Source organism: Pinus tabuliformis, chromosome 2_2 (assembly GCF_031772625.1).
Source record: "Pinus tabuliformis cultivar Carrire ecotype Pingquan chromosome 2_2, CPIR1, whole genome shotgun sequence".
NCBI classification, from domain to species: domain Eukaryota; kingdom Viridiplantae; phylum Streptophyta; class Pinopsida; order Pinales; family Pinaceae; genus Pinus; species Pinus tabuliformis.
Window position 1 is genome coordinate 451157328 of NC_142300.1, and position 23872 is coordinate 451181199.

Sequence of the window (23872 nt, forward strand, 5' to 3'; positions counted from 1 at the left end):
CAGAATGACACCTAGAAAAGCCAGATTCTAAAAGAAAGCTATCCATTTTGGCATACCAAGCTCGAGGAGCTTGCTTGAGACCATAAAGGGATTTCTTAAGCTGACATACAAGGCTGGAGTCTATTTTAATGAAGCCAATGGGTTGTTCCATGTAGATTTCTTCATGCAAGTCCCCATGCAAGAAGGCAGATTTAAAATCCATCTGATGGACTTCCCAGTTGAACGAGGCAGCAAGGGAAAGAACAAGACGGATAGAGTTCATTTTGGCAACAGGGGAGAAGGTTTCAGTGTAGTCAATGCCTTCAACCTGTGAAAAACCTTTAGCAACAAGACGAGCTTTATGTTTATCAACTTTCCCATCTGGTCCATACTTGGTTCTGTAAACCCATTTGCATCTAACAAGTTTTTGTCCCTTTGGTAGAGGAACAAGATCCCATGTATCATTTGCTAATAATGAATGATATTATTCATTCATAGCTGCTTCCCAATCTGGATGGCCTGAAGCTTCTGCAAAGGTGTCAGGATCATAATTTACTGGAGCTTGAGCCAGTAAAGAAGAGGCTCTGTCAAACTGAGAACGTGTGCGTCGCTGATCTGTAGGATCACCGACAAGATCACCTGCTGCATCTCGAGTAGCACGAATCCATTTTGGAAGCTGAGGAGCTGAAGGAGGATCCTGAGATGGTGGGGGAGGATTTTCATCCTCACTTTCATCATCTGAAGAAGATTTTTTTTCAAAAGTAGAAGAGATAGGAAGAGGTGGCACATCCGCCGGACTAGGCTCGCAGGCCGATATATTTTCATCAAATTTTACATCTCTTCTAATGATAACATTTTTGGACTTAAATGGAATAAGTCTATAGCCTTTGACATCTTCAGAATATCCAACAAAAGTACATTTTTCACTCTTAGGTTCTAAAGCTTTATGCTTTTCATCTGGAATATGGGCCCACGCTTCACTTCCAAAAACACGAAAGTGACTTACATCTGGTTTGATTGAGCTCCATGCTTCTTCTGGAGTGATATTCTTTAAAGCCTTAGTAGGAGTGCGATTTATTATGTAATTTTCACAGTTAATTGCTTCTGCCCAAAAACTAAGACCAAGTCCTTTAGATTGTAGCATACAATTAGCCATTTCCTTTAAGGTGCGATTCTTCCTTTCAACTACACCATTTTGTTGTGGAGTATATGGAACAGTATGTTGCATTTGAATTCCATTCTCAGTGCAATAGTTGATGAATGTGTTTTTAACATATTCTTTGCCATTATCAGATCTTAGCTTAAGAATTTGATGTCCAGATTGTTTTTCAACAAAGGCCTTGAAGGCCAAAAATGTGTTAAATACTTCACTCTTGAGTTTTAAGAAGTATACCCAAGTGCGTCTGGAGAAATCATCAATGAAAGTTAAGAAATACTTGCGGCCAGAGAATGACACAACTGGAAGTGGACCACATAAATCACTATGCACAAGCTTTAAAGGGGCTGAGGCGTGCCAAGAGGCACGTTTTTCAAAACTGTCCCGATGATGTTTTCCGAGTACACATCCGAAAAAAACACCATCTCTGCAAGATACCATAGGAAGACCTGTCACCATATTTTCTTTACATAGATGCTGAAGGGAGCGATAGTTTAAGTGACCAAATCGCTCATGCCAAAGTTTGCTCACTTCATCGTTATGAGCAACAAATACTGAGGGAAGATTTGATGACCCAAAGTTGTGAAACTTATACAACCTTGTAGAATCATCAGCAATGCCAGTAGCTAAAATCTTTTTAGGATCTCTTAGGTCCTTGATTACAACATCATGAGGTGAAAATTCAACAATTTTACCTTCACCTGAATGAGTTATCTGATATACAGATAGAAGGTTGTAGGATAAGGTTGGAATACATAATACATCATTAAACTGACCATTGTCTAGATGAACAGTTCCAGTCCCTACAACACTAAGAGATCTATCATCACCAACATATATATTTTTGGTGTTACAATCATTTAAAGAAGAAAACATGGCTTTGTTTTTGGCCATGTGATAAGAAGCTCCAGAATCAATGAGCCACTCATGAGAATGAGAAGAAGAAGATACATTTAATGCATAACCAAACCGAGATGATTGACAACCACATGTAGAAAGTGCCATTCCTGAAGATGAAGTTGAAGTTGAAGAATGCTCCACATGGATGTTATGTTTCTTCATCGTTGCTTCCAAGGCTTCCATCTTCTTAAAGCATTTGGATTCTAAGTGGCCATCTCGATTACAAAAGTTGCAATGTCTATCAGTCTTCTTCCATTTGTTTTTATTTGTCTTATCATTTTGTTGAAATGATTTTTCATTTTGAGGCTGAGATTACTTAGGACCCTTGTTTGGTTTAGGACCATTCTTTTAAGGATATGACTTCTTAGGATTCTTTGAATTTGGTTGCTGTTGGGCGGCTAACGCTTTCTTGGAAGAGTTTCCAAGATTAAGAAGACCAAGGTGTAAGAGTTTTTCTTGTTCTCTTATTAAAGAATCACAAAAAGAGTCAAAGGAAGGGGACTTGTAGTCCGTTCCTTGAGAAATGAAGGCTTCTCTTGTAGAATGGAAGGTGGAAACAAACACAGAGTAGGCTGGTCCCAACTTTGTAAGAATGGAATAGATAAGGCTACTATCTTCTTTCTTAACTTTAACACCTTCCAAGAGATATCTAAGGGTCTTGAACTTGGACAAGAAATCTTCAATGAAAGAAAAATTATTAGGGTCCAATGTAAGCAACTCATTTTCAAGTTGATGGGCTCTAAGTTCATTTTTAATCCCAAAAACTTTATTGATTTGTTTCATTGCTTCATCAGGAGTATCAAGTTCTGCAATATGGAATCTAAGATCTGGAGAAATAGACATCCCTATCAATCCACGTGCTTGATTTTGCCTATTTTCCCATTTAGCAGCTTTATCTTCATCCTTCGGTTTCTTTCTTGGCCTGAGGCTATTCTGTAGAGACTTTTACTTCTAAGTAAATCCTCAATGTAGGACAACCATTGGAAGTAGTTGGTGCTGTCAAGGGTAACTTGGTATTGAATTTCCATTTCAATGGAAACTGAAGCTAAAGATGCTGAAAATAAGTGTTCCAATGGGTAGATCTCGAAAAATTAGGCTGGTTTAAAAAAAACGGCTCTGAAAACGGCTTCCGGATGAAGAAGTTATGGCTTTTTGAAAAAAAGTTGATGAAGTTGCCGATGGAGTGCGAGAATGTGCGGAAATGAAAAAGTTTGCCTCCACAAAATGGAGACTTGAACCCAAGACCTCTACTCTCTTAAAATAGCTTTGAACCAATTGAGCTATACAAAAAATTTGAGAGAGAGAGAGAGAGAGAGAGAGAGGGAGGGGGGGGGGGGGGGGGGGGGGTGCTTTGGGTTGCGTGCTTGCTTGCTTTGAGAAAGCTCTTTTTCCCTACAAAACAAAAAACACAAAACCCAACACGGACATGCAAAGAAAACGAACCTTTCAGCTCGAAGTTAGCTTTAGCCGAAAAACTATATATTTTCAAAAATGAACCTTGCGGCTCAAAGTTAGCTTTAGCCGGAAACTAAATATTTTCCTCAATGTTTCTGATTTTCCGAGATCACCCTAAGGCGCAGGGAAAAGAGCATACGCATGAGAAAAATCCTTCCTTTCTGTTTCTGATTTGCCCATATCGCACAGAGTCGCAGGGCAAAGAGCATACGCAGAAATGAAAGGTATAGATCCGGTAATAAAAAAAAGCTAAATAAACCGAAACCGAAATAAACGGAGAGAAAATAACTGTAAACTGCAAATAAACACTGTATACCTCCAGATCTTAAAAATGACGCAGCTAGAGCTACTGGAAACCTTTTCGCGTGAAACGAAAGGGGTTCCTCACTGGAACAGATGCTCCCAACACAATAGAGCAGTCCTCTCGGCCCAAAAGCAGTCATAAACAACAGATCTAGGAAACGGCAGTCGGATGCAGTTATACCGGCTTCAGATTTGGATAACCAATGGACGCGGCCCTCAAATAGCTCCGATACCATGTAGGAATTTACAGGGTAAGTTCCTCAGACAGAACACCAAAGGACACCGCTCACAACCAGATCGCAGATCAATACACCAGTATTTTTGACGTGGTTAAAACCCTCAAAGAGGGAAACAGTCCACGGCCTGAGCCAACGTGGCCACTTCAGGCAATTTATTAATAAAAGAATGAAAATTTACATATGTTTCTCTCATGCATGGATTACCCTACAAATGACCCTCCATGCGCTTTAAATAGAAATCATGGACCAATCGGGTGTCAAGCCACGGATCAAGTGTCGGTAATACCGAGGAGAGAATGAACTGTCGGATCACTTCATATCGTGACCGTCGGATTGTAAGTTACAAAATGTACAACGATAAAGAAACACACTTTACCTAACTCTATACTAGACCAAGTTGTACTTAACTATTAACTATGTGTCGGAATATCCTAACATTAAATGGTTGTTATCAAAGAAAAGCTTTTCCAGCCTACTTAAATTACCAATACCCTGAGGTATGCTGCCCCTTAACCTATTTGTACCAAGATTTAAAAAGGTTAACTCATTCAATGTGGTAATGGATTCAGGAATGACACCAGAGAACATATTTAATCCCAGATCTAGGTAGTTCATCTGACTCAAATTCGCAATGGCTTCAGGTATATCACCGCTCATGTTATTCCTAACCAGACTTAAGGTCCACAGGGGAAGCTGAAATATACTTTTCGGGATGGAGCCCTGAATATTATTGGCTCCTAAGTCTAGCCATTCTAAACTGCTGCAATTTCCTATTTCGGAAGGGATCACACCTGAAATATTAGTCGGACCATAAATAGACAGTTGAACAAGCTCCCTCAACTTTCCCAATTGTGGTGGTATTTTGCCTGACAATTTGTTGTCCCCCAAAAACACAATCTTGAGAGAAGAGTAGTTTCCCAGAGATGGAGGAATGGTGCCCTCTAACTTGTTGGATTTGAGAGCCAGGTACTCTAAGTTTTGCAGTGAGCCCAGTTCAAGAGGAATTGGACCTGTCAGAATGTTGTGTCCAATGGACACATCTCGGAGAGACGTGCAGTTGCTAAGAGAAGATGGGATGCTTCCAGAAAGACTATTTTCCTTCAAGCGGAGATGTTCCAACTTGCCTAGATGGCTGAATTTTTTGGGTATAGTCCCTGTCAAGTTGTTTACTGAAAGTCGGAGCCACAGAAGGCGCGTGCAATTAGACAGTGATATTGGAATAGGACCCCAAAGCATATTAGAGCTAAGGTCTAGTATTCCCAGAGCTTTTAGCTGACCCAACTCCGGTGGGATTGTTCCTGACAGATTATTACCAGAAAGATTGAAAGTATGTAATAATGAAAGGCTACCGAGATGTGGTGAAAGACTACCTTGTAATCCCAAGCGAGGAAGTGTTATGCCCACCACTCTCTTCGTGCCGATCCTGCACCGGATTCCATTCCAGGAGCAGACGTTGTGTGAGTTTTGTGATGTCCAGTTGAGGAGGGATCCAAATGGATCAGATATGACCACATTTCTGAACGATAAAAGCGCCTGCACGTCCTTTCTATCGAGAAGTGCGTCCATGGGTGATGTCAATGCAGTTTCCTCGTCGAAAACAAGATCGTCATCATGGAGACGAAGAGAAGTGCTGAAGAAATGATGATGGCGTAAAGCATGTTCCCCATGAATATGGGAGGAATAATATGGCTTCTTCATTGGGAAACTAACAGTGTGCAGAGCTATTGTAGTTGCCATGATAGTAAACCACAAAATCATCACCATTTTCACCATCATATTCGACACACCACCTCTATCAATTTATTTCTCTCCTCTACCCACTCAACGTCTTTACTGGCTTCTCTGTTATGCAAATCGGATGTGTGTGGGTTATATATATATATACAAGTATTAGAGGTGCCCTAAACATCCCTGTGAGTTGAAAAGTCTAAAGCTATAGCAATGCCAAAATGTGGGGACAGGCAAGTTGCGAAACCAACCATGCAAGTTGGCAGGTGGGCATTCAGGGAGGCGTACGAATCAAATCATTAATTCTATCTATATTTTAGTTAATGGAGCACCCCATGTGAACAGTGCATGGAAGTAGATTCGTTGAAGTGTGCAATTGTACTATCCTTTTCATAAATATTTTAGCATGATTTACAGGTTCTTTGCATCCACTTCATTGCTTATGGAGTTAGGTATTTGGGCAGTGCATTTTCACTAAACAAGACACGTCATTATGCTTCCCATGCCCAGGCAGGTTCGTTGTCTTTTCTATGCTTGTGCATGTCAGTATGTAACACAAGGATTGGCACATAATCCAACGGCCGATCTTATGCCGCAATTGTACCTACCCGGCTATGATCAATGGTGAATCCCTCCGTTGGTTAGAGGGGAGAGATTTCAAGAATCTGACAATTTTTCATATGTTCTCATCCATTGTCTTTGTAATTACATTCGAGGATATTGGGAGACACTTTTATTTTTTCCGTACAAGACAATTTTGTCGATGCAATTGTCAATAAAATAGATTTTCAATAAAGTAGACATTCGTACATTTGGATGCAGTTGTCAATAAAATAGATTTTCAATAAAGTAATTGTCAATAAAATAGGTTTTCAATAAAGTAGACATACCACTTTTGGATGCAATTGTGAATAAAATAGATTTTCAATAAAGTAGACATACATACATTTGGGCAACTCCTATTTCGTAGACCATAGCAAAGTTAATGCTATGTCCTTACACCCTCTGACAGCAGCAGACAGCCTCCTTGACGTCATGGCGCCCTTACATGCTCGACCATGGATCATGGCATGCATCCCTCTCTGGCGATTACAGGTCACGCAACTCCGGCGACTCTGCCGTCTGCCGTGCTCCTGCCCATCGACCCTGCCCGCCTCCACTTTGGCCTCCACTCTCTCCTTTACCATTTCAAACCTCCTCGGTTTTCGATTTCAAACTGGCATTGGTGCGCATATTACCATTTCAAACCTCCTTGTTTTCGATTTCAAACTGGCATGGGCGCGCATATTTTATTTTCAAATGAATTGAGATCTTAAACAATTTCAATTTTGGCAATAGCACTCAATTTTTTTGTTATGCTCGGCTATTGTACCCACTCTCCGAGAACAGCGACTGACGAAGCAGAAACAACCTCAGCAAAATCGGCACCCTGAGGGAATAACAAAGGGGACATCTTCATCACGGGGAGGAGATGCTAAGAGTTGCCAATCCTGTGCACTCCGTGGATCGCAAGACCATGATCAAGCGATATACCATCTCTCTTTTATCATAGAGCACAACTCCTACAAGGTGCTCATGCTTGAAAAGATTCTTACGCTGAGACTGAAATATAGTTTCAACAACAATAATGTTAATTCTAAATTAGCAGATAATGAGTTGACCATTGATGCACTACTTATAGTGGGCATTAGTTTGTTCTGCTCCAAACGACTTTGCTTCTGGTTTGGCTATTTGTTTGCGACATCATTCTGCAGAAAAACCCTGATCATGAAAAAACCGCCGAAATTAGAGTGGGGTTGGAAAATCGAGTGAAACTAGAGGTTATTGAAGTTATTACTAAAGGTGTGGGAGGAAGAGGGCACTGGTATCAATGTCCCAATGGCCATTACTACGTGGTGGGGAAATGCGGAGGACCAACGCAGACATCTCAATGCCCAGATTGCACGGTCACAGTGGGAGGACTGTCTCACCGTCCAGCAGATGGAAATCGCCATGCAGACATTGATGGCAGTTCTCATCCTGCCTGGAGCAACAACACAGGTCTTGGAGCTCTTGCCTGACAGATGATGTTGAAATTATGAGTATGTTTGGGAGTTTTACAGTTGCAGCAAGAGGAAAAGGTGTATAAGTACAGTGCAGTAACCATCAAAGTGGAATAGTTGTCTAGTTTGAAGAGTCTGATCATTTTTGAAATTTTGGCCGAAATGCATTACTATGTTATAAAATATGTGAAAAAATACTCTGGTATCAAATCCATGTCTTTTATCAATTGGTTTTATGATTTATCGTTTCTCAGTTGATATTATCAAGGAATGTGTGTTTGTATTAGCATTTTTAAATTTATAGTAAAAAGAGTAATAGAATATATATTTTCATTGCCCATTGAATATTTCAAGTAAATTTTTATGGGCCGTTTAAATGTTAAAATTACTATTTTTTAAGGTCAAAATTACCATTTATAGATGGTGAGAAATTATTTAAATTCTGCTCGTATAATGATGATTGGATGTGTTTTAAAACCATTTTTCATATCTTTTCAAATGCCAAAATTGTTAATTTTCAACTCTGAGAATGTGCTTTCGTTTCATGTGTTTGTGTTATTGATCAATGTACATAACTCCTAGAGTATGTACTATGCTTTTTCTTGGTGTGGTCATGTATGGTCGTGTATGCCATCAATAATCAATATTAAAGGAATAACTTTCCTCGCTAAAAAAATCTATCACTTCAATCTGAATTATCACTTCAAGCTATAATTTTGACAAAAGGTTATGATGTTTGAAAGGTAATTGTTTCTTATATTTTAGGCAATTAAGTGGTAGTGCAGTAATAGTTATTATGGGTACCAAGACTATAGTTTAAATAAAAATTGATACCAGATGAAACCACAAAAAAAAAATGACATATGAGAGCAACTTTAATAGATGATAAATGTAGATGACAGAGAGATGAGAGCAACTCTAGTTGCAGTAAATTCTTAACTAAGTTATATGGAAGCTGGTGCTCTGTTTTAACATTATTATTAGTTATATGGAAGTTGGTGATACGTTTAACATTATTAATAGTGGAGGTGAATGTGTTAGAAGATTGTTTAACATTGTTGAGATAAGACATTATTATTAGTTAATTATAAATAATTTGAAAATAGATTAAAAATAATATTGTAAATGTTATATATTTATTTGAGATCATTTTGTATTGTGCTGGAAAGTGTATTTTGTGTGGGAAAAGTTTTAGACAATTATTAGAAAGGTTTTAGACAATTATGCAATTAGTGTTAATATAGAAATCATAAATTTTTTGTAAAACTCTAAAAATTGGAAAAACTTGAAGAGATATAGCACTCTCCATTTTTCTTGACCATAAACAAATTAAAAAAAAACAATATATAAATGTGGTATATCTGTTTAAGATTTTTGTTTTGTTTTATCACTTTTCTCAATTATAAACCAATAAAAAAACACACATACACAATATACAAATGTGGTATATTGGTTTAAGATATTTGTTTTTTTGTTATTATGAGATGGTGTTCTTTAAGTCATGAGAGGTTTATTTTATTTTATTTTGAACTAATCAAAATGTTAAACAATACATCTCTGCCATACTTGACTAGATATTACTTTTGATACATCTCTACCATACTTGACTTGATAGTACTTTTGACACAAAAAATCATAAAAAACAACTAAATTATTTCTTTATTATTATTATTATTATTAAAAAAATTGATATATAAGTTAAAAATATATACACTTAAAGAAAAACATTTACCAATATTCTTAATTATAGAAATTCACTCCACTTCATCATGGATATTTTTAATTTGTAAATGAATTTTGTTAGAATACCACGGCATATCAATACTACATGCCCAAAAAACATAATTCATTTCACATTATCTTTTTAATTAATTAATTTAATTAAAAGGAAAAAGAGATATAACTACTTTAGAGCTTATACGACACATAAATTATATATTAAATTGCCTTATCAACCAATATTACACTAAAATTATATATTGAATTGCTTTATCAACCATAGCAATAAGATTTCTATGATTCAAAACATTTTACTTATAAACTCCACAAAGATAAATTAGCACAACCACATTTACTAATGTGGTTGATATAAGCCTATAGGCATTTATCAACCACATTAATAATTATTAGATATATATTGTAAAAATTGCTATTAAATATTAACCATTTGTAATTATTAATAGTTATATAAATAATAACACACACACACACACATCCGATATTCGGTGGAACGGTGTGAGCATGGCGGCTAGGGTTTGAAGAAGACTTGCTCAAGCTGCAGCCATAGTACCAACTCTGGAGGAGAGCAGTGCGAGAGTAGCAGAGCTTCATATAAGAGGGCAGGTTCTGACCCTCCAGATGAAAAACGCGCGGTCCAGTGGGACCCCATCTTATAAACAGGTAATGATGCACAAGGAAATAACTGCACTAGACGGGGTGCAAATATCAGGCTCTATGAAGTCAGGAAAGGAGGATATGACCAACAAAGGAGAGCTAAACAGTGAGGGCAAAGATACCCCGAAACAAAAAGAAATCATTGGCAGCAACAATACTGAGAACAGAAACAGGAAAATCCCTTCCCCTAAGGATGTAAGAGCACACGAAAACGGGCTTGAGAATGAACGATCAAGAGACAAGGAGGATCTAAACCAAACCAAGGCAAGACAAGAAGGAACAACGACGGGAGGCAAAAAGAAAGAAACCCAGGGACCGTGCAAGCCCAAAGCAACTGACACCCTACGGGTAATAATCTCTGACCCAGAACTACAGGCGTACCGCGACCACATGGCAGAACATGCAGTGCTCTACAAGTTTATGGGTTTCTGGCCAACAGAACGAGCCTTGTGCATGTGGATAAAGTAGCAATGGAAACCCAGAGGGGATGTAAGACTCCACTTAGGAGCCAAAGGATTCTTCACAGTGGTTTTTACCAATCTGGATGACAAGGATCGAATCTTTGATGGAGGCCCGTATTTCTTTGCCTCAGCAGGTCTTTACATGAGACCATGGAGACCCAACTTCGCACCGGAACAAGAAACCTTCAAATAGGTATCGGTCTGGATTCGCTTGTTCTCTCTACCAATTGACTACTAGGGACATGCAGCACTTGACCATATAGTCAACAAGTTAGGCACCTTCATCGAAGCTTCAGAGGCAACATTACAGAAAAGATACACCTCCTGTGCAAGGATTTGTGTCGAGATGGATGTTTCGGGAGCTCTTCATGAGGGTCTATGGTTGGAATACAGAGATGAAGTGTATTTTCATGCTACAGACTATGAGAAGATCCCATTTTGTTGCAGAAAATGTCATGAACATGGACATTTGATCTAGAATGCCCAATGAACAGAACGACGGAGAAACCCAAGGATAATAGAGGAGATAAGAATAAGGAGGCCTTTGTTCGACCTAATGCTAGACAGAGAGCAAACAAAAGACGACAAAATAAAGCAAATACCTCCTTCAGAAACACAAGCCATGCTTTTGAGGTGTTGGAATCAGAGACGGATTCAGAGGACAACAATCCAGAGCGGGAGACATTGCGAGGAAGCCAGACCACAACCACACCAGGAACAAAAGAACCCATTTCTATTCCATCCAACAACATCCCACATGCTCAGGGACCAACAGAAGTATTAGAAGAAGACTCAGAGATGATGACTAGCGAAATAGGGCTAGAGGATATGGAACTAAGCGACATTCTTGAACAAGAAGGTATGGATTTACCAAACATGGTAGAAAATTGGAAGAAGAAATGCATGGAACACATATCGGAAGAGGAGGTGAACAGAATCAACAACTTATTCATAGCAAGACAACAAGCAGAACTGGATTTGCAAAGAAGGAGCTTGGAAACAGAAAAAGGGCTAGGGGTAAGAGCTCAAGGACTGCATCAAACCACTACCAACTCAAAACACTGGAAAAAAACAAGGAAGCATTACAAAACTTGGTCAGATGCTCCTAAACTCAGGTAAGATGAAAGCCCTTGAGGCATTCCCACTCACCTCCTAAAATTTGTTAATTATGAAAGTACTTTCATGGAATGCTAGAGGGCTTAATAGCCTAAAGAAGCAACGGTTACTAAAGAAAAAAGTCAAAAAGGAACAACCAGATATAATTTTTTTGCAAGAAACTAAATGATCCAGCAAAACAATGGAAAACATCAGTAAAAAATTGGGTAAACGAATGGAATACCTAGAAACAACAAGTAGTGGATGGGAAGGGGGCCTGGCCATTCTTTGGAATCCTCAGGTTCTCCAGCTTATATCCTCTGAAGCTGCCAGATCTCATATATCTACAGAAGTCCAAATGGTAGGAAATCCAGCCACCTATCTCTGTACAAATGTCTATGGTCCTCAGAAACTAGAGGCCAAATTGTTATGGCTCAGAGCTCTATCTAACTTGCAGCAGAGATATCCCCAAGCAAAAGCCATTTTCGAAGGTGATTTTAATATGATCACTTCGCTCACGGAAAAAAAGGAGGCATCAAATCACTCAACAAGGATTTTGAAGCTTTCAAAGACTTTATTAAATAAACCTGGCTCAGACATCTTCCCCAAGAGTGGAACTTTCACATGGAATAATAAAAGAGGGGGTGATAGGCAAATCGCCTCTAGACTGGACAGGTTCTTAGTGACAGAAACCATTCTTCTGGAAGGGATTACTATGGATTCGGACATTCTACCAAGTGGAGGTTCAGACCACTGGCCCATAATAATGAATGCGGCTATCCTAGGCACACCAAGGAATAAACCCTTCAGATTTGAAAAGTTTTGGCTTAGTCATCCAGAGTTCACAATGAAAATAGAGGCACCGTTAGGCATAAGAAGCACTAAAATGTTCATTCTCCAGGCTAAACTTAAACATATCAAAACCAGGTTAAAATCTTGGAATCAAGAAGTCTTCGACAACATTTCAAGGAAAAAAAGAAGCTAGAGGAGCAATTGGAACAAATTCACAAGGACTGGATCTAGGGAAATATTAATCAAGAAATAATGAATACAGAACAGAAACTCATGCAGGATTGGCAGATCAGATGCCAACAGGAGGAAACTCTATGGAAGCAAAAATCTAGAATTCAATGGCTTAAGGAAGGTGAAAAGAACACTAAATTTTTTCACAGATCTGCCATTGATCACAGAGGTGCTAATAAAATATTAAGAATAAAGGATGATCAGGGAACCTCGATGCAAACTCATCATGAAATCTCGAGCCTTCTCATAAATCATTTCAGCCAAATTGCATTGGAACCTAATATTGACAGAGAGGTAGCTATTAGGGACCTAGTGACTTCTATTCCCAAGCTCATCTCAGAGGATCAAAACAAGGCTTTAAATCAAGAAATTACCTTGGAAGAAGTGGAAGAAGCGGTGAAAGATATGCCAAATGGTAAGGCTCCAGGACCGGATGGCTTCACCATCGACTTTTACAAAGCCTGTTGGGAAATAATCAAAACAGAGGTATGGGAAGTGGTGGAGGATTCCCGGCGCTCCTCTTCCATCCTAAAATCCCTCAACTCTACGTTCATAACCCTTATTCCAAAGGAGGAGGAAGCAAACACTCCGTTGAAGTTCCGGCCAATTGCATTGTGCAATGTGGTGTACAAGATCATATCTAAAGTCATAGCTAATAGAATAAAACCAATTCTTCTAGGTATCATTTCGGAAGAACAATCTGGTTATGTAGAAGGGAGACAGATTATGGACAACATACTACTAGCTCAAGAGATGATTCATACTCTCCAAACTCAGAAAAAAGCGGGCATGCTAATGCAGTTGGACTTATCAAAAGCTTATTGTAAAGTCAGTTGGAACTATTTGGAGGCTATTTTGGATGCCTTTGGCTTTGTGAAGCAATGGATAATTTGGATCCAAGCATTGATTAAGTCTACCAAATTTTCCATTCTGGTTAACGAAGCTCCCACAGCCCAGTTTAGACCCTCTCGAGGTTTACGACAAGGGGATCCCCTATCCCCCTTTCTTTTTGTAATTCTAATGGATGGTCTTAGCCGGCTTATCAGAAGAGCAAAATAGGATGGCATAATTTAGGGTCTCCAACCCTTGCCCTCAAGCCCTGCAATAACTCATCAGCAGTTTGTCGATGACACAATGCTGCATGGTACACCCTCTGTCAAAGAAGCTCTTGGTTTCAAAAACATTCTCAATCGCTTTAGCCTAGCCTCAGGTATGGAACTTAATCTAGCTAAATCTTCCATTTTCTTTTTCAATGCGCACCTAGCAGTCCAGAAAAATCTATCTACGGTCCTCGATTTCAAGTGTAACCTCCCTTCAAGGTACCTAGGCATTCTACTGACTGATAAACCTTGGCAAAAACTCCATTGGGAAAAAATGATTGCCAATCTAGAGAAACAGTGTCAACATTGGACTCATAAGACCCTCAACTTTACAGGCCGCCTAGTCCTCACCAAATCCGTCCTCCAGGCTATTCCTCATTTCATGCTTTCTATTCTCTCGACACCTAAAGGTGTGCTTCAGAAAATCTGACTCATTTAGAAGGATTTTCTTTGGTCGAGCAACTCAGTGAAACTGAAGTGGTCATTAATGGCGTGGGATTAAATCTACAAACCCAAACACCTAGGTGGGTTAAATCTTCAGGACCACTATACCGTCAACTGAGCATGTGGAGCCAAGTTATGGTGGAGATGGGTAAAGGAACCGAATATACCCTGGGTCAAACACTGGAAATCAAAGTATGCTAATCACTATAGCTTAAAGAATTTGGCCAGGATACAAGAACCCCCAGATGGATCTCCAATATGGAACCTTGCAAGAACTAATCGGAGCATAATTCAGGAACAGATTTTTTGGTAAGTACGTGATGGACAGACTGCCCTGTTCTGGGAAGACGCTTGGCAGCAATTACCTAAGCTCGAAAGCCCTGATTTCCTAACCATTCAGAGAAGAAACCAGGAACTAGGGAGGACAATAGTAAGTCATTACTGGAAACCTAACGATAATAATCAAGCATGGAATCAGTGGATATTCAACGATACAGAGCAGCCGGTAGAGGAAGATAACATTATAAGAGCACTACAAACAGAGCTGGCCAAAAGGAAAATAAGGAATGATCGTGATGCAGATCAACTGCGTTGGGGCAAGCTTGAGGGGGGTAATTTCTCCCTCAAAGAAGCAAGAATCTATATTGAAGAAAACGAACAAAGGGAAAAAGTCAATTGGTATAGTAAATTTTGGGATGCTGATCTTTGGCCGAAGATTAAAACTTTCCTCTAGCTCTTGATGCACCGAAGAACTCTTACCTGGGAGAACCTAAGGAAAAAAGGGTTCATAGGCCCCTCACGATGCCCCCTTTGTGAAATTGAGGAGGAATCCATGAATCACCTCCTCAATACCTGTAAATGGACAGAGAGATTATGGAACTGGATGGAAGCCATATTTAAGAGAACAGACAGGGATAGAAACTCAATACAAGAACGCATAGGGAATTGGCGAAGTAATGTTTCTAAAACCCAATGGTCAATACATTATGGAAATTAATCCCGGGGTTTATAGTGTGGATGGTATGGAAAGAACGAAACAGAAGGGTGTTTCAAAATGAAGCTAAAACCATAGAGTTTATTAAAGCCACCATTTTGCAAAACATGAGGGAAATGTCTCTTACTAGAGGGAAAGCAGAACAGAACAAGGATTTCTTAGTCACTGACTTACAAATTCTGCAGGCATTTAGAATTGAGATAGGATCCATCATTGTCTCCTCTAAACTGCGACAACAACAAAGCCCCTCCATGAATGTTTGGTCGCCACCACCAACAGGCTTTCACAAACTCAACTTTGACGGGGCTTCTCGTGGGAATCCTGGTCCGACAGGTATAGGAGGTGTCCTTCAGGATTACAAAGGAGAGATACAACATATTTTCCGTCAATCATTGGGTGAAGGAACCAACAATGAAATGGAATTTGCGGCTTTAGAGCAAGGGTTACGAATTCTAATACGCCTGGAAACAGGAGCTACAGTGGTGGAAGGGGATTCTCTTTTGGCTATCAATGCGGCAAGGAGAATGAAAATGGGGGCGAAACAGAGTAAGGTAACAAAGCATTGGAGGTTGGCCAAGGTCACAAAGCTCATTGCAGAGCACCTCACAAGACTTGACAGAATCATCCTGCAAGCAGTGAGAAGAACAGCAAACGCAGTGGCTGATTGTCTGGCCAACTATGGGATCGATCCTCACTTCACATACCCGGACACCTGTTGGCATGGTGTCAAATGCACAAAACTTCAGGATAAGTGTTTACTTCTCTCGAGACAAGACATTCGTTAAAGGGAGGAGTGATGCAGAAGTACAATGGATCACGCCTTAATAGTGAATGAAGATAGCCAACCGAAGGAACAACGGGTGACAGGCCCATGAAGTACATGAGGAAGAGTGGGAAATCATAAACAAGGACAAAGTGTAGTGAACGAGGAGGATGATCAACAAAAAATATGATCGGCGCCGTCAGCAAAACACAGGGGAGGACACATGGCGTTCAACCAATAGCCCCAAGCGTCGCAGAGTTAAGGCTCTGGATACACATCATGAACAGGAATTGGGAATTCGTAATGACAGTTATTATGGAAGGAACAACGCCTATCTAATGATGAAGTGGGAGATCTCAATCCAGACCTTCCCACCCCAAACTATATCTAAAACATCCAACCAGAGGATAAGAACACTACTCTCTCCCAGCTTGCCTCTTAACATTCGTAGTGCTGCTAGAATTTTCAGTGATTCTGCGACCTACAATAACATTATGGTGCGTGAGGGAAGTCGAAATGTTTCCGCTAACCGGGATCTGCAGAAGGCCCGGGAGGCTTATGAAACCCGAACAACCCAGAAAGAAAAATGCAAAATCGAAGAGCTCGAAGCTACAGTAACAGAGGAGGAAGAACGTTTGGACGCGGAAGCTTTGGAGAAGGAAGTGGAATGGCTATCTGATCTAGGCACAACGACTACAAGAGCTACTCAATTTGTTCGAACCCAGGGAGAAATGTGGAGGATGAAAACCATGCTGGCCAAGGCGCTCAACATGCAGGCTGAAGACATCACAAAAGCTCACCAGGCCATCTCTCTCGTTTCAGCTGAGAATTTGGCTAAGCTTAATGCCATGGAATTCAATTTCAGTACTCAGGAAGTCAGAGTCCTTTCGCAAAAACTAAGTGTCCTCATCAGTCTCCTCAGGCTCTCCATGCATCAGGGATCCACGGCTGCGTTGGAGGCCACGGAGGAGGCAACCGACACCAGTCAGGTGAAGCGCCCCACTCCTCAGAGGATTCCGTAGCCTGAAAAAATGATTGCAACGACCGGCCCAAGTGCTCCCAGTACAGACTATGTGATCTTAAAGTTGTAATGGCTTCTCTGTTCCTGATTTCTCTTTTGGTTTTGGTTTGTCATGTTCTTGGCTACTATGTTCTTGGTATCCCGTAGCTGTAGAGGTCCTCCTGGCCTTTGTCTTTCTTTTTGGCACTATTGTCTAGCAGCCCAGGGTGAAGATCTATTTTTCTGTTTTTTACCCCTCTTTAGGCAGCCCTGCGTGGTTAGCCTCGGGTTCAGTAGATGAAGTTTCAGTTGCTTATAGTCATTTCGAGCATGCGTTGAGGTTTTGGCTTTGTCTGTGCATGCAAACCCTTTTGTATCTTATGTATTTTATGAATTAATATAAAACTGTTGATTTACAAAAAAAAATAACACACACACACACATTTATATATAATTAATTTTATTATAAAATAATATATTAATATGATAATTTTTATATTTCTAACTATAACATAATATATTAATATTAACATTGCTTGAGCATCTTAATATTAATATAAATTACTAAGTCACTAAGCCAATCATTGGCCAATGACTCGTTGTTAAGATTTGTCATTAACAGACATGCCCATTCATGATTTGTTTTCCAACGATTCCATAGCCCCAACTGCAACAGGCTCCACAGCTGCTCCGGAAGTTAGCTGTTGTGATGTACTTAATGCAACTGGTGCATGTAGTTAATGCGAAGGGTTGATAAGATGTGCAGCTACAGACATTCAATGAAACCTTCGCCGTCAAGATTTCAAATTCGACAATCCTGCGCAAAAATTTGAAAGGTTACAAGGAGGGAGTATAATGCTATCGCTAATGCTTCTCAAACACCATTTCGATAAAATGAGTAGATACTATTCAACGATTTGTGCGGCTTCACAGCGTTTTAATGGAAGACAATGATTTGAAAACCCTGAAATTCCTAGAGCAGGCGCAGGAGATGACAAATTAGCTGCTAGAACGCTTGTTTGAGGTAGTGGAAAATATACTAGGTGTCACAAGAGAGCGGAACGACTTGGAAGAAAAGGAAAGGAGCCTTCATCTGCCACTAGTGGACAAAATATATGAAAAGTTGCAAAGTAAAATGAAGGATTCCCGACTGCCATAGAGTCTGAGCTAACTATCTTGAATATCAGTTTGGGAAAGGTGCAGGTAGATTACAGTATGTGGGCAAAAGGAAATCAGGATGAAGTCCATCCGAAGTAGGAAGCATGGTTGTGGGGTTAGTCCAACATTGTGCAAGAGTCGGTGGAAGCAGGACTAGTGATGGAACTATTTGCCTATCATCGCAAACCCAATCTCTCCCAGAATTTGAATGAATGGAGGAGCTTGTTGTTGCAGAGAAGGCGGCTCCTTGGTTAGTTCTTGTTGTACACGAGCCTAAATAGTCGTACAGAATTTAGAGGCACTATTTACATTGATTCATAGTAAGGCCTCTCCAACATTGCGCCAGAGAATAAACCCCATAATCACTTAGTGTACTGAAACTCACATTACTCGACCCAGCATTCAGCTTAACACTGGTCAATAAAGAGGCAATATTCCAATCTTTGGAACCCCCAATGTTTCCAGCTGCGCCCTTTCTTGAAGTGTTATCACAAACTGTAAAGGTGTCCGCTTTCCGTATATGCCCAATTTCCGTATATGCGCAATTTCTGTATATGGAATCTGCGCATCTGCGATGCAGATACATGAACGACGTGCATATACGGAAGATATGCACATACAGGAAAGTTAGGGATATACGGAAGACATGTGCATATCTTCCGTATATGCCAAATTTCCGTATATGCGCACATCTTCCGTATATGCGCAATTCCTATATATGGAATCTGCACATCTGCGATGCAGATATATGAACGACGTGCATATACGGAAGATATGCACATACAGGAAAGTTAGGCATATACGGAAGACATATGCATATCTTTCGTATATGCCCAATTTCCGTATATGCGCACATCTTCCGTATATGCACAGTTTCCGTATATGTGCAATTCCTGTATACAGAAATTGCGCATATACGGAAATTGTGCATATACGGAAGATGTGCGCATATACGGAAATTGGGCATATACGGAAGATATGCGCATATCTTCCGTATATGCCCAGTTTCCATATATGCACAATTTCTGTATATGGAATCTGCGCATATACGATGCAGATACATGAACGACGTGCATATACGAAAGATATGCACATACAAGAAAGTTAGGGATATACAGAAGATATGCGCATATCTTCCGTATATGCGCAATTTCCGTATATGCGCATATCTTCCGTATATGCGCAATTTCCGTATATGCCCAATTTTCGTATATGCGCACATCTTCCGTATATGCACAGTTTCCGTATATGCGCAAACTGTGCCCTACCAATTTTGGACCCTACCAATTTTTTAATATGTGCATGTCTTCCGTATATGCCCAATTTCCGTATATGCGCAATTTCTGTATATGGAATCTGCGCATCTGTGATGCAGATACATGAACGACATGCATATACGGAAGATATGCACATACAGGAAAGTTAGGGATATACGGAAGACATGCGCATATCTTCCGTATATGCCCAATTTCCGTATATGCGCACATCTTCCGTATATGCACAGTTTCCGTATATGCACAATTCCTGTATATGGAATCTGCGCATATGTGATGCAGATACATGAACGACGTGCATATACGGAAGATATGCACATACAGGAAAGTTAGGCATATACGGAAGACATGCGCATATCTTCCGTATATGCCCAATTTCCGTATATGCGCACATCTTCCGTATATGCACAATTTCCGTATATGCACAATTCCTGTATACAGAAATTGTGCATATATGGAAATTGTGCATATACGGAAGATATGCGCATATACGGAAATTGGGCATATACAGAAGATATGCGCATATCTTCCGTATATGCCCAGTTTCCGTATATGCACAATTTCTGTATATGGAATCTGCGCATATCTTCCGTATATCGCAGATGCGCAGATTCCATATACAGAAATTGCGCATATACGGAAATTGGGCATATACGGAAGATATGCGCATGTCTTCCGTATATGCCCAATTTCTGTATATGCGCAATTTCTGTATATGGAATCTGCGCATCTGCGATGCAGATACATGAACGACATGCATATATGGAAGATATGCACATACAAGAAAGTTAGGGATATACGGAAGATATGCGCATGTCTTTCTGTATATGCCCAATTTCTGTATATGCGCATATCTTCCGTATATGCACAGTTTCCGTATATGCGCAATTCCTATATATGGAATCTACGCATCTGCAATGCAGATACATGAACGACATGCATATACGGAAGATATGCACATACAGGAAAGTTAGGGATATACTGAAGACATGCGCATATCTTCCGTATATGCCCAATTTCCGTATATGCGCACATCTTCCGTATATGCACAGTTTCCGTATATGCGCAATTTCTGTATATGGAATCTGCGCATCTGCGATGCAGATACATGAACGACGTGCATATACAGAAGATATGCACATACAGGAAAGTTAGGGATATACGGAAGAAATGCGCATATCTTCCGTATATGCCCAATTTCTGTATATGCGCATATCTTCCGTATATGCACAGTTTCCGTATATGCGCAATTCCTGTATATGGAATCTGCGCATCTGCGATGCAGATACATGAACGACGTGCATATATGTAAGATATGAACATACAGGAAAGTTAGCAATATACGGAAGACATGCGCATATCTTCCTTATATGCCCAATTTCCGTATATGCGCATATCTTCCATATATGCACAGTTTCCGTATATGCGCAATTCCTGTATATGGAATCTGCGCATCTGCGATGCAGATACATGAATGGCATGCATATACGGAAGATATGCACATACATGAAAGTTAGGGATATACGAAAGACATGCGCATATCTTCCGTATATGCCCAATTTCCGTATATGCACACATCTTCCGTATATGCACAGTTTCCGTATATGCGTAGATACATAAACGAAGATATGTACAATTTCTATATACAGGAATTGCGCATATACGGAAACTGTGCATATACGGAAGATGTGCGCATATACGGAAATTGCGCATATACGGAACCCTTTGTGATGACGGTAATAACATGGGTGGAAGCTCAAGTTATTTGGAAAGGAATTTGATGGTGGTTCTGAATTCGTTGGTGGAGAATGTTAATAAGACGTGCTACAGTATTTCATCTCATGGAGAGAATGGAGATGTGATGTACGGTCTTGCTCAGTGCAGGGGAGACCTCAATGTCTCTGCTTGTCGGGCATGCGTTTCAAACTTTGCGAAGCTTTGCATTGATTTGTTTACCAAATGTATTTCCGGAACCGCTCATCTCAGCAGATTCTTTTTGAGATATGCCATTGATAAATTTTATCCAACAAATTTGCAGAATGCATCAGCGGACACCTTTACAGTTTGCGATAACACTTCAAGAAAGGGCGCAGCTGGAAACATTGGGGGTTCCAAAGATTGGAATATTGCCTCTTTATTGACCAGTGTTAAGCTGAATGCTGGGTCGAGTAATGTGAGTTTCAGTACACTAAGTGATTATGGGGTTTATTCTCTGGTGCAATGTTGGAGAGGCCTTACTATGAATCAATGTAAATAGTGCCTCTAAATTTTGTACGACTGTTTAGGCTCGTGTACAACAAGAACTAACCAAGGAGCTGCCTTCTCTGTAACAACAAGCTCCTCCATTCATTCAAATTCTGGGAGAGATTGGGTTTGCAATGATAGGCAAATAGTTCCATCACTAGTCCTGCTTCCACCGACTCTTGCACAATGTTGGACTAACCCCACAACCATGCTTCCTACTTCGGATGGACTTCATCCTGATTTCCTTTTGCCCACATACTGTAATCTACCTGCACCTTTCCCAAACTGATATTCAAGATAGTTAGCTCAGACTCTATGGCAGTCGGGAATCCTTCATTTTACTTTGCAACTTTTCATATATTTTGTCCACCAGTGGCAGATGAAGGCTCCTTTCCTTTTCTTCCAAGTCGTTCCGCTCTCTTGTGACACCTAGTATATTTTCCACTACCTCAAACAAGCGTTCCAATAGCTAATTTGTCATCTCCTGCGCCTGCTCTAGGAATTTCAGGGTTTTCAAATCATTGTCTTCCATTAAAACGCTGTGAAGCCGCACAAATCGTCGAATAGTATCTACTCATTTTATCGAAATGGTGTTTGAGAAGCATTAGCGATAGCATTATACTCCCTCCTTGTAACCTTTCAAATTTTTGCGTAGGATTGTCGAATTTGAAATCTTGACGGCGAAGGTTTCATTGAATGTCTGTAGCTGCACATCTTATCAACCCTTCGCATTAACTACATGCACCAGTTGCATTAAGTACATCACAACAGCTAACTTCCGGAGCAGCTGTGGAGCCTGTTGCAGTCGGGGCTATGGAATCGTTGGAAAACAAATCATGAATGGGCATGTCTGTTAATGACAAATCTTAACAACGAGTCATTGGCCAATGATTGGCTTAGTGACTTAGTAATTTATATTAATATATTTGTTTAAGTATTAATATTAATATTAAGATGCTCAAGCAATCTTAATATTAATATATTATGTTATAGTTAGAAATATAAAAATTATCATATTAATATATTATTTTATAATAAAATTAATTATATATAAATGTGTGTGTGTGTGTTATTTTTTTTTGTAAATCAACAGTTTTATATTAATTCATAAAATACATAAGATACAAAAGGGTTTGCATACACAGACAAAGCCAAAACCTCGACGCATGCTCGAAATGACTATAAGCAACTGAAACTTCATCTACTGAACCTGAGGCTAACCACGCAGGGCTGCCTAAAGAGGGGTAAAAAACAGAAAAATAGATCTTTACCCTGGGCTGTTAGACAATAGTGCCAAAAAGAAAGACAAAGGCCAGGAGGACCTCTACAGCTACGAGATACCAAGAACATAGTAGCCAAGAACATGACAAACCAAAACCAAAAGAGAAATCAGGAACAGAGAAGCCATTACAACTTTAAGATCACATAGTCTGTACTGGGAGCACTTGGGCCGGTCGTTGCAATCGTTTTCTCAGGCTGCGGAATCCTCTGAGGAGTGGGGCGCTTCACCTGACTGGTGTCGGTTGCCTCCTCCATGGCCTCCAAAACAGCCGTGGATCCCTGATGCATGGAGAGCCTGAGGAGACTGATGAGGACACTTAGTTTTTGTGAAAGGACTCTGACTTCCTGAGTACTGAAATTGAATTCCATGGCATTAAGCTTAGCCAAATTCTCAACTGAAACGAGAGAGATGGCCTGGTGAGCTTTTGTGATGTCTTCAGCCTGCATGTTGAGCGCCTTGGCCATCATGGTTTTCATCCTCCACATTTCTCCCTGGGTTCGAACAAATTTAGTAGCTCTTATAGTCGTTGTGCCTAGATCAGATAGCCATTCCACTTCCTTCTCCAAAGCTTCCACGTCCAAACGTTCTTCCTCCTCTGTTACTGTAGCTTCGAGCTCTTCGATTTTGCATTTTTCTTTCTGGGTTGTTCGGGTTTCATAAGCCTCCTGGGCCTTCTGCAGATCCCAGTTAGCGGAAACATTTCGACTTCCCTCACGCACCATAATGTTATTGTAGGTCGCGAAATCACTGAAAATTCTAGCAGCACTACGAATGTTAAGAGGCGAGCCGGGAGAGAGCAGTGTTCTTATCCTCTGGTTGGATGTTTTAGATATAGTTT

The 23872-nt window shown here is 40.1% G+C and overlaps 2 protein-coding genes across 2 annotated transcripts; both read left to right on the plus strand.

Moving 5' to 3' along the window:
• Positions 1 to 11954: 11954 nt before the first annotated feature.
• Positions 11955 to 12737, plus strand: LOC149193196 (uncharacterized). The gene has a single exon (XM_089407243.1). The coding sequence runs from the start codon at positions 11955 to 11957 to the stop codon at positions 12735 to 12737; it is 783 nt and encodes a 260-aa protein (XP_089263369.1).
• An 8515-nt stretch (positions 12738 to 21252) lies between these two features.
• Positions 21253 to 21765, plus strand: LOC149193197 (plasmodesmata-located protein 5-like). Its single transcript, XM_089407244.1, has one exon. The coding sequence runs from the start codon at positions 21253 to 21255 to the stop codon at positions 21763 to 21765; it is 513 nt and encodes a 170-aa protein (XP_089263370.1).
• The last annotated feature ends 2107 nt before the right edge of the window (positions 21766 to 23872 follow it).